The 12,318-nt window shown below is 31.4% G+C and overlaps 2 protein-coding genes across 7 annotated transcripts in view; one reads left to right on the top strand and one right to left on the bottom strand.

Annotated features, from left to right (window-relative positions):
* LOC131855663 (tubulin-specific chaperone cofactor E-like protein) overlaps positions 1–1,278 on the bottom strand; it is a 46,793-nt gene extending 45,515 nt beyond the window's left edge. For 2 of the 3 annotated variants that reach the window (XM_059206962.1, XM_059206964.1), the window contains exon 1: positions 211–506. The gene's annotated coding sequence lies outside the window, so the exon portion shown is untranslated. Of the gene's footprint in view, positions 1–210; positions 507–1,132 lie in introns of those variants that run through there. The other variant, XM_059206963.1, reaches the window with a different exon arrangement.
* A 336-nt stretch (positions 1,279–1,614) lies between these two features.
* LOC131855612 (persulfide dioxygenase ETHE1, mitochondrial) lies at positions 1,615–6,097 on the top strand. Of its 4 annotated transcripts, XM_059206899.1 has the most exons (7): positions 1,653–1,679; positions 1,885–1,924; positions 2,396–2,525; positions 2,717–2,861; positions 3,588–3,802; positions 5,141–5,411; positions 5,894–6,097. In XM_059206899.1, the coding sequence occupies exons 3-7, from the start codon at positions 2,397–2,399 to the stop codon at positions 5,932–5,934; spliced, it is 801 nt and encodes a 266-aa protein (XP_059062882.1). In that variant the 5' UTR covers positions 1,653–1,679; positions 1,885–1,924; position 2,396; the 3' UTR covers positions 5,935–6,097. The 4 variants fall into 4 exon arrangements, with proteins under 4 accessions (XP_059062883.1, XP_059062882.1, XP_059062880.1 ...); XM_059206900.1 differs by lacking the exon at positions 1,885–1,924 and having other exon boundaries at positions 1,615–1,679; XM_059206897.1 differs by lacking the exon at positions 1,653–1,679 and having other exon boundaries at positions 1,693–1,901.
* Positions 6,098–12,318: the final 6,221 nt, after the last annotated feature.

Genomic DNA, 12,318 nt, shown 5'->3' with positions numbered 1-12,318 from the left:
ATGATATCATTTTAAAATATTTATTAATGTTTTGACAGGTAGAAATTGTTATTTAATTAATTATGAAGATAAATCATCATAATGCAAAGTATTCAATTTATAGCATAGTTAGCTAAGATGCATTTTTACGAATGAATAGATACTAAAATATAATTATTATTTTAAAGTTTATTACTTAAAATTATCCGAAATAAAAGATATGGAACTGACCTGCGTAGCAGTTACACCACAATCCAGTGTCTCATGAATTAGTAAACAAAGACTTCTAAGCACGAATGATTTTTCAATCCTAGTGCATATTCAGAAAAAAATTCCACTATGAATTTCACATTTATTATAAATATTTACAACAGCTGTTCACATAATGTTTACGTCTAGGGAAACCACGATAAGACGTACCAAACGCACTGAAATAAATTGACAACAGAATGTTTACATCAATACACTGTACACTTCGCAGTCGCAGTGTAATCGTATCTGTTTCTATACTCCACTAATGTTTTCTACGCACACAATCAAACTTTACTTGTTGTATGTGTATGTATGTACGAAAAATATTGACTGCTGTAGTGGGGATGAAAGGGGTCAATGACGTTTTACAACTGACTGCTGCTAAAAGAAGATGGTATGATATACACTACAGTAATCTAGACAGAGACAAAAATACAACACTGCAATTGGTATGTGTGAACACAAAAGCACGCACACTGCACACGATGTCTTTTTTTTAATAGAAGTTAGTTTTCATTGACGTGCATGTAATTCATAGATGTTTGGCTAACAAATAGTTGCCAGTCAATTTTCGTTTTGATATAATATTCCAATTTTCTTGATAATATAAAGTTTTACATAAGCTGATAAGTGTAAAAATTGTGATGATTATTGTTTGTAGCTGCAAGTTGCATAGGTTGGGGGTAAAAAAACTTAGAGTATAGCCTATCATTACCACGGCCGTATAAATTAAACTGAGTTTACTGTAGGCTTGTCTTACATTAATTTATATTTTGGAATATAACTTGCATGTTGTAGTTAGATTACGACTTCATTGAAATAAAAGCCATGAGTAGCCATGATTCCATTTTACAACATCACAATTTACTGAATGTTGCTAAAGTCTCGCTACCATTCTTACCTTCTTCTGGTATCATATATTTAAGATTTATGTTGACTTGTATCAATTTAATAACAACATTACTATTTTTTCATTGTTTTAAGACACTTATAAGATAAAGCTAAATGTTTACATTTTAGTCATGTCTGTAATGACTGCTGATATAAGATGCCACATTCGTCATCTACTAATGTCATATTTAAATATTAGAATAACACATTAATGTAGAATATAAATTATTGTGTGTAACCGAAAAGTCACTCGTTTTCTTATTTCTTATGTTATTTATAATGTAATCGACAAAGTGTATAGTGATGTGATATGATGACTTTTATTTTTTGGACTTGAATAAATCGAATATACACTATGAATCATTAGTTTGCATTATCTAGGCAGTATGGGACATGAGCTTCGCCTATCTGAATTGACACCTTTTAAAACAACAACAGCTTGTTTGACATTACACTGATTACTGCTCTCTCTCTTATTCTTTCTTTGCTTGTGACTTAAGCTTTTTAAGTTACTTCTTGTTTGTTATGGTTTTTTATTAGCATAATAGGTGTAATAGGTAATTAATAATTTAATATATTTAATGTTATACTTCCTTAACAAAATATATTTTCACTAGCTTCTAATGTACTATAAAGTTATTTTTTAATTATATGTCCTTTCTCTTTGCATACTACAGTATCAGTGATACAATATTATGAAAATTAATTTTAACTGCCATAATTCTGTTAATGATATTATCTCTCTGTACATGGAATTATCAGTACTTATACAAGAAGATGTAAGTTTTTGATAGTCCGGCAGGTTAGTTACGATTTTGTTTATATTCACTATAAGGAACTGCTATAGAAACCCATTCCAAATTTAGGATGCAAGCAATAATTTATTTATCCACAGTATATAAACAATGTGCATTGGCTCAAATATTGCATTAAGCTCTTTAGTAGTTTCACATTGACAGCCTTATTAAGTAGACACATTCAGGCAAAATTTATTTATCAATAAAAGTTTTTTTATATAAACTAATTTATTTCACAAGTACTTGTGGACTATGTATTTTACCGCCATCTGTTTTATGTTTTATTGATTACACAATATAGTCTGTTATTTTTTTAAATTATCAACTTGTTCTAAAGAGTTTTAAAGTAATATTATCTGTGATAAGCAGTTTAGTTCATAATATACATCAAAATCAAGTGTAAAAACATATAAAGTAGTATTATCATTGCCTTGCCTTTATTCCATTATTTGATTATAAATATTATAATTTTTCAGGATGTTGCATCAACTCAAATCTTCTGTATTGTATTGTACAAGGATAGGACGAGCATCTTTATCCTCTAAAACATTTGTACATGTAAAATTCTCTAGAAAAATTGATAAAACTAATTTCTTCTTTAGGCAGGTAAGATTATTTTTTTATTAAATATTCTTTTTTAATGTTTGACAACTTAACTACTATGCTGTTTATGTATATTTATTTACCGTCAGATGGGCAGTTAACTTGTTTGCCATTCCTATTAAATAAAAAAGTAGATTAATAAGCTGTAATGATGGCAATTTATCATTCTTAGTGTCCATGCCTTGTGTTTATAGCTATTTGATCCAGTGAGCTGCACCTACACTTATGTATTGGGTGATATAAATACTCGGGATGCAGTCATTATTGATCCCGTACTTGAACATGCAGAGAGAGATGCTGGGCTTGTGAAGGAATTGGGATTAAATTTAATCTATGCAAGTAAGTGAGTTGGTTTATTACTTTCAACCTTTGTTTGTTTTAAACAAACTAATCAGATATCATTGATGAAGTGTACTTGTCAATGGTATAGTGATGACAAATAGATAGTGATACTTTACTAATATTGACTGGCCTTGCATTTATAATTGTTTGTCATTAAGTTTAAATGAAGTGGTTGTAACTCATACCTTAAGCGGCAATAAAAGCTGTATGTATTAATTCCCAAGTCACAACCATGTAATTAAAAAAGTTAAATTAATGGATTTTTGTTACTAAAATTATTGAGTTGTATGGATGGCGATCCGTTGTATTTGTTATTCATTATGTATTAAACAGTATTGTCCTAGCTGTTCCCGCAGTTTTACTCATGAAATTTATTGCCTATGTGTTATTCTGATGTATAAGCTATATTATTTTAAAGTTTTATTGAAATGCATGAAGAAGTTTTTGACTGAAAGAGTAACAAACATCCATACATTCATCCACACTCACAAACTTTATTTATAACTAGCTGTGCCCGCCATTTCACCCACATGAAATTTATAGCCTATGTGTTATTCTGATGTATCAGCTATATTACTATAAAGTTTTATAAAAATCCGTTCAGTAGTTTTTGTATGAAAGAATAACAAACATCCATCCATCCTCACAAACTTTCGCGTTTATAATATTAGTAAGATATACGTTTATAATAGTAGTAACATTATTATTATTATATTTTTCCAGTGAACACACACATGCATGCAGATCACGTCACTGGTACTGGTAAATTGAAGTCGTTGCTGCCAGGAGTTCGTAGTGTGATCGGCAAGGCTTCCGGCGCTAATGCTGACATCCACCTGCTGGATGATGATGTGGTAACATTTGGACAGCATCAGTTGCAGGCAGCTGCGACGCCTGGTCACACTAATGGATGTTTAACATACATATGTCATGAACAGGTTCGTTTGCAGAATATAAATTTGAGTAATATTATAAACCTGAAAGTTTGTGAGTATGGATGGATGGATGTTTGTTACTCTTTTACTCAAACCACCAAACGGATTTTGATGAAACATTACAGCTAATATAGCTTATACATCAAAATAGCAAAGGCTATAAATTTCCCTCTGTTTAATCATGTTTTTTGAAAACGATAGGCATTGGAAACATTTATCTAACATGGCAATGATAAGTTAACATAAGAACATAGTAAACATTAATTTATCCGTTAAATGCAATTCAGCAAGATAATGATGTTATCGTGTGATCGAAACCGAAACAGTATGTATCGATATGATATGACAGAACATAGGCATAAGATAATATGAATAATATATTGTATTCGATAAATATATAAAAGATTATAGATCCATTAAGTATAGAGAAAAGGGGTCGTCGGAAAACTGATTTGAGCATACTGGTTGTAAAAGGGAAAAAATAATTTTTAGTTTTATTATTGGAAAATTTAATTAATATCCATTCTATAGCTTTTGCGTGAAAGTGTAACAAACATCTACCCATCCATCTATTCATCAATACTCACAAACTTTCGCGGTTATAATGTTAGTAAGATAAGTGTACTATTTAATTTCCTCCTCATTACTTTTTAATGATGCCATGGCCCCGATAAAGACAAATGCAATTTTTTCCTAGAATGAACGACACATGTAATCCTTGACGTAACATGTAGGAATAGAATAGAAGGGAAGAGGGTAGTATCCAATTTTGCGACCAGTTTTGGTAGTCGAGTACAGGATGTTAGTATTGGGACATAAAAAAAAGTATTCAAGATATAAAAAACAAAAAATTTGTTACGGACCACCCTTTTCTCTTAGAGGTGTGAAAAATAGTTTACTATTCTCAGACATACTCACGATAGGGTACGCCGTTTTAGAGGACTTTTGTTACAAAACTCTGACACGAGTATTTTATACATTAGACTACCTGACCCCGTAAACGTGGTTTTACCATATAAATTAAAAACGCTATTAGAATAATAAAAAATAGGGGTTGGTGATAGAAATTTAGGGTTATATGTATTTTTTAATGTCACATTATAAAAAAATTGTGCAATAAAATTAAAAAAAAATGTTAGTGATGGACACCCCTTATCACTTAGGGGTATGAAAAATAGATAGTAACCGATTCATACTGAATGTGCATATAAAATTTCATAAAAATCGGTGAAGCATTTTTGGAAGAGTATGATAATTAACATTGTGACCCGAGAATTTTACATATAAGATGAAAACTTTAACCATCAGCAATAACTATTTTTTTTTATCTCCACCTTCCAGGGTATGGCATTCACGGGTGACACACTACTCATACGGGGCTGCGGCCGTACCGACTTCCAGGAGGGATCCTCCGAAGCCTTATACAGCTCGGTACACAAAAGGATCTTCACGCTACCTGACCATTACACACTGTATCCAGCACACGACTACAAAGGACTGACCGCTACCACGGTGGGAGAAGAGAAGAAATATAATCCTCGATTGTCAAAATCATTGCAGGAGTTCATAAAAATAATGGAGAATTTGAATTTACCGTACCCGAAAATGATTGGTAAGTTGATTTTTAGTCCATTGATTGGTAATTTACCGAGGTAGATTTTATACAAAAGCTGGTTAGTAACGATTTTAGCAAAGTCGTTAAGTGTATTTTTCGTTATTAACCGCATTTCATGCTTGGTACTTTCAGTACCCAAAAAGGATTGACCACAAACAACAGACAAATTAACTTGATAAAAATAGGCTCAACTATAAACTCCAAAAACAAGACCTCCTCAATTGTAGTTATTACACCTGACTTGACTATTTTAATGGACATGTATGAAAAGCATTATAAAATCCCAGAGGATGTAGGTATATTAAAAAAAACTACACAATAAAAAGGCTGAATTTTTCTTTTTTTTGTCGCAGTCGGATAACTAACCGTTAATAACCGCGTTTTATCAGTAGCTAACCACACATTTAGTTTAAAAACAGAAGCTAATGGTTAACCTCTGTCTTACCTAAGTCAGTATAAAATATTAATTTTTGTTTCAGATAAAGCTTTACCTGCTAATAGAGTATGTGGTATATATTAGTGTTAAATCAATACTAAAATGTCAGTCTGTCTGTCAAAATGCCTGGTTTTCGTGTATTTGGTTTTCAACAAGGAAATGACGTTTAGCGAATGAAACAAGTTTTGATGTAATATTATATGTAGCTTGAACCCTGAAGAAGTATGTCTCTCTTACAGTTTACTTACTGTTTAATATAGAGCGATGGTAGATCAATAACATCGGAGACAAATGAGATGTAATAAAATATAAGATAAGATTCGTGCAAAAGAGGCATGAATATAAAGTGAAAACACGAGGCAACAAGCACCAAAGACTTGAGCATGGAAAGATTGAATTAACGATGTTTTAAGGTTGAATGCAATGGGACCATAAATTCTTATTCCCATTCCTAACTAATCCCTGAAAAAAGAATTGCTAATTTTAAAATCATTTATATGTATGTTAATCTATAATGTATTTGTAATATGCGCCATTAGTAGCCTGAAACCAAGAAGTAAATAAAAAATAATATACCGAAAAGTGACGAGACAGTGATGTGGAAATTACCAAATTATTTTTTAGACTTACTTATTTAATTAAATGGTTGACTGGTATGTAAATAATAAATAAAAGATGATATACTATGGTATAAGTTATGGCATAAGGAAACCAGACTACCATATGCAATTGTATATATATGTATATATATATTTATTTATTTATATTATCTAACATAAATATTGTCGTTATCAATTAACATATAGATATTTTACAATTTTTTTCTGCACCATGGTTGACTTGTAGAAAATTGTACAAGATGTTAAGTACGCCATATATGTACCTTTTATTTAAGTACATTAAAGTCAAATCTAATACATATAATTATCGTGTTGCTGTGTTTTTTACGTAATTCCGAAACGGCATATCGGATAGGTCTGAAAATCGGCCAACACTATTTTTCATACCATTCAATGATCATTTAAGGGTTACCTATCCCTAAATATTTTATTTTTTTAACATTATTTTTAATTTTTATTTTATTAATATATATATATTACATATTGAAAATACTTAAAATTTTCACCCTTTTACGATCAATGCCTGTTTTATTATAGCGATATTAATACTTCAATCTATATGTCAAAACAACGTTTGCTGGGACAACTAGGCAATAATTAAAATTAATATTCCTTATGTCGTATCCTATACCAGTACTGTAATATTGAATGTAATGTTATAAATGATAATGGAATGGTGCACCCGCCTGCGCTAATGGTTTACGCTGGCGGGGTATAAGTGGATGATGATAAGATAAGCATGAGGGCAGGTCAATTAGCACATCGTGGTGAATTCACCATGACTTTATCATGATGGTTTCCAAGGGAAATCACGTGGAAGTCAAGCTGACATGGTACAATGGGATTATTAGTCCACATTACTATTACCTACGCCACTAATATTGAATGTAGCAGTAGTGACTGTTCATAGTCTGTGATAAAGCAATGTGCTCAATAAATTATGAAATAATGAGTTAATATTTTTAAATATGTATATTTTGTTAACAAATATGTTATAGAGTATATTAAAAATATTTTATTTATATAATCATTAGTTAAGCAAAAATAAAAATCAACTTGTTAAAAATTAAGACATAAATGTTTATTACTATACTTTAATTATTTTTGTTGTGTTTTTTGATAAAATTCTTATAGCGGGTTAATAAATGTTATGTTCAATCCCTCTTTATGTGGTTTTTACTTACTCAATGTATAGCCTATATGTTATTCTGAGGCATAAACTATATTACTGTAAAGTTTCATCCATATTCGTTCAGTAGTTTTTTCCTGAAAGAGTAACAAACATCCATCCATACTCACAAACATTGGTATTTATAACATTAGTAAAATTATCTTATTCGTGCTAAGAACAATTGTAAATGAACTAAAAGAGAGAAAACTCATGAAAGTAATCCATTTTCTCGAATATGCAAGGTGGAATTTGGATGCATTCATTTTGAAGGGCAAGTGCTTCTCACTTAGAAAACGATTTTTGTCTGAAACTCAGCAAGCTCTTGTTTTTTAGAACTAATACAAGTTGGTACATATATTCAATTTTGGTTCAAATCTCGAAAAAGCCGTGCCAACTTTTAAAAAGAGCTTTGTTAATTGCGTAATGATTAAGTGCTGTCGAAGTGAAACCTAAACAGCTGGCGGTTCGAAACAGGACGACAAAAAGAGGCGCTTCGTACGTTCACACAGCCGCTGCCAGGGATCAGCCCGGTCCTGCATAGACGTTTGATAAACTTCAGAATGTATAGAAATATATAACATTGAAGTTTGTAATTTACAGCATTAATAATATCCCCAAAATTTCACACAGTGCCATCTAGTTCTAAGGAAAACATCTTGTGTTATGGATACTAATTTTTTTTTTGTAAATACGTACATAATATGTAATGTATGCAAACACCTAGACCGATACAAACAATTATACTCATGTATACAAATCTTTGTACCGAGCGAAGAATCGAACTCGCGACCATCGGAAGTAAAGGCGTGTGCAAACCGCTAAACTACCGAGGCCGTTAATATATAATATTATATTATTATAATATTTTCAATAAATGCATATACTAAGTATAGGTGGTACTAAGATACATAAAAAAAAAATTGTCTGTCTGCCCGTTTGTTCTTGTTAAACGAAACGGTTAGCCGATTTTGACGGAATTCCACTTTCAGACACCTAATGTTATAAGAGTTGACTACTTATGGCGAGTGAGGCTACAATTATTTCGTGTATTTTTTTATATCCCGATGTCGGCAAAGAAATGTAAATTCACGCATCTTATTCTGTAATATCAGCTCACATCTGTTAGTACTCTACGACAAACAGCATTAGAAGCGGGTAGGGGATTGTTAGTAATGTGGACTAATGACCCTATTACTAGTAATGCACCATGTCCGCGGTTCGCCCTGGAAACCATCGTTATAAATTCTTGGTGAATTTGTCACGATGGGCTAACTGACCTGACTTCATGTTCATCTTCATCGTCCACTGGTGCCCCGCTAGCGTAAACCGTTAGCGCAGGCGGATACATCATTCCATTATCATACATAAAAAAAAACAGCATTAGAATAGTTCGAAATAAAACAATTATTTATACAATTAGATTTTAAATATGACTGTTTTTATTACATAACTCATCCATAAACCAATAGTATAGAATAGTTATAATAAAAAACTAATTACTTATACAACAAACTTGTATAGTATCTCTTTTTTATTACATAACTGACCCATAAAACGAAGGTATGTTATACTTTATTTATTTCATAAGTAATGGTAAGTTAAACACCATAGAGATCGTATCCTTTGGGATTGGATTCGCGCATGGCTATAACGTACGATAATAGCGAATGCATATTGTATGAGACATATATATGTGCACTCTCAATATCGAATAACGAAATGGTATTCGCAGAATTAATACAAAAACAACGTTTCCACATAAAGGAAACAAATTTTGTTCATCTATAAACTACAAATAAATAGAAGGATCTTATATGTATAAAATTTAAAGATATATATATATATATCTATGAATTTAATTTTCTGAATTAAATTCAAATTCAAAAATCTTTTATTCATGTAGGACATTTTAGCCGGTTATGAACGTTAAACTTTTTTGTATTATATTTTTTCCCTGAATGAAAGTAATACAACACTTACATATAAAAAATAAATAAAAAAGAAATTGTGTCACGGTCTGTTTGTTCTTGCTAATCTCTAAAAAGGCTGGATCGATTTTTTTTAAATGTATCCACCTCTTTGTTGAATTCAGTATTTTGTATACTTTCGTATTAATTTAGTGAAAAGCTGTGTTCATTTGAAATTACAAAGAGACACTTCAATTTTATTTATTTGTATAGATTATAAAGGTCATCAGACTTCTATGCAGGGTGCCGGGGGAGACCAGGGCAGACCTACGGCAACGCCAGTGTGCAAATCCTTTACGTATCGCCTCTTTTTTAGTATCAATAAATAGGCACAAACGAATGATTGCTGTAAAAAACATTGGACGGCAGGGAAAATGTATTAGTATAAAAACGTGACGTTACAATTAGCAGGCTAAAATGTCCTATATGAATAATTAATTTTTAATTTGATTTGATTGGCCAAATGAAATTCAACAACAAACATTTTTTTATTGTCATAGGCACAGTGTCCTACTTTACTTAATATGTGACGTCCCGCGCACTGCGGCAAAAGAGCGCGAACGCCCTTGCTCTATGCAGTGTGTTTCTGGCTGTCTCTATAAAATCTATACTCGAATTAGTCCACCAGTCACGATTCGCGCCAACTTTCTAAAGTAATAAGGCACGCTGACTTGCCAATATCTAGGACATAGGTCTACAATTGAATCTCCTATTCCTGAAGATTCACTCATCAGGAAGGTCAATGAACATTAGTCAGTCAGATTGATTTACTGCATTATTAAATATTTTTTACGTTTCATTTATTATTTACATTCATATTATTTCATTTATATAATAAAGAAGTAAAATAGTTGAGGTAATAACTGTCTGTTGGTCTGTATTCCACATTAAGATGGTTGGAATTAGGATGGATTTTTTACAAAATATTTAATAAGTGTCAAAAGATAGACAAAAAAATCTATGAATATTTTACTGTACAGATTGAAATAATTTCGTGAACATTTTCAAGATGCCACTTACTTATTTTATTAATCAAATTTATATATTTTATTATTTTTGTACTAAAATAATAGATTAAATAGATGCTTCATTTATTGTCGTCTGATTATCATGAATTGAGCAAGATAAAAATATAAATTACTTAAAAGTAATATTTCTAACCTTCTTAATTCAACACCATATTTTTAGATTGACGGACACGCGGTTAGGCACTCCGCGTTACTTTCAATGGACACGGATTCGATTCCTAGCGCGATGCAAACAATTGTAGGTATTCATGAGTACTTAAGTTACATCTGGCCTAGTAGCCATAACACAAGCTCTGCTTAGCTTGGGACTAGATGACGCTGTGTGAATTGTCTTAGGTTATTATTATTATTACTTTTATTTGTAGGTTTACTTACAAAGTTAAAACTTCATCAAGATTAAATGTATTCTATCCTTTTGAGTTTTTATAGCTTTGCTCACCTTAGTCTGCAATAGGTACAGGATTGTTACATTGTTTATTGTTGTTATTTGCTTTTTACTGCTCTTGTCATAACAGTTTCGAGCGACTTCGCGAAATTTACAGTTGAACTCTGATATTACCTTTGTACTATACCTTTATACCTACTATATTTAGTTGGATACGGCTTATTATTTTCATCACACGTACGACATTTTTACAACATAACAGGTGAAGAAATAAGGTGTACCTTATTAATTTATCAAAATCAATGAGTGCTTTATGTTTAAATCTGAAAGAATTGACGGTCTCAGTGGTATAGCACATTGCTTACCTTCCCATAGTCGTGGGTTCTATTCAACGCACAATGCAAACATTTGTATTCTTGAAAATGTTTATTTGTACGACTGTGGGTAGTAGCCATAACACAAACTATGCTTAGTTAGGGACTAGATGTATGAATTCTCTTCAGTTATTATGATATAATGATATACTAATATCATTATATCATATAAAATGTCATTACATCAAGAGGTCTTTTATGAAAAGGGCATTAAACTAAATGCTATTTAGTTTAATGCCATGCATTAAAATTAATTTAAGAAAGTAGAAGAAGAACGACAATATATCAGGATAATACAAAGGTAAATGACAGAAAAGTTCCTTGCGAGTTCTTATCATATAAAGAAGCTAGTGTCAACTTTATAGTGATAAAAATCATAGTACAGAAGTAGTAAAATGTAAATATTACTAAATGATTTTAACTTCAATCCGGAACATTTATTCAATTTATGTCTACCACAGACCTGTTTAGCTTTTATATAGGTATCTTTAAAAGCTGCAAAACTAGTTAAGTGGCTATGAGTGAAGTTAGTAGCGAGTGGAGAGGTTTTGACCCACAGGCAATTATTGTGTTTGACATTTCATTAGCGCCCCCCGTGGGGGATGACAGAGTGCTGATAGGGGGGCTCTCACGGCTGTGACATTAACTAAATGTCGCGGAAATACTAAGGGTATGTTGCTAGCGTTTGGTTTGGTATTATTTTAGCCCCTACTTTGTAGCCAGTAATATTTAATATGTGTCGCCTTTATTCCAAGATTTGGTCCGCCCCGGCTCATCTCTGATGCTTATAATTCTATGAGTTTTATATATAATACGTTTTTTTTATTTTATTTCCGTAACACAATTTTTACTTAATTGCATACCTATAGTTGTTGAAGCCTCAATTGAAGTATAAAAATGCATGTGCTAGCTCCACCCTTATA

This window comes from Achroia grisella, unplaced genomic scaffold (assembly GCF_030625045.1).
Source record: "Achroia grisella isolate CSIRO2021 unplaced genomic scaffold, CSIRO_AGI_Agris_v1 utg146, whole genome shotgun sequence".
In the NCBI taxonomy this organism is placed as follows: Eukaryota; Metazoa; Arthropoda; class Insecta; order Lepidoptera; family Pyralidae; genus Achroia; species Achroia grisella.
This window is presented reverse-complemented; position numbering and strand designations above follow the sequence as displayed.

Bases quoted from the DNA above. Each gene is read 5' to 3' on its own strand.
- LOC131855612 (XM_059206897.1), top strand. From the start codon at position 1,852: ATGATATTATCTCTCTGTACATGGAATTATCAGTACTTATACAAGAAG. The intron at 1,902-2,395 runs GTAAGTTTTTGA...ATAATTTTTCAG, and splicing joins CAGTACTTATACAAGAAGAT to GATGTTGCATCAACTCAAAT. The intron at 3,803-5,140 runs GTTCGTTTGCAG...TCCACCTTCCAG, and splicing joins CATACATATGTCATGAACAG to GGTATGGCATTCACGGGTGA.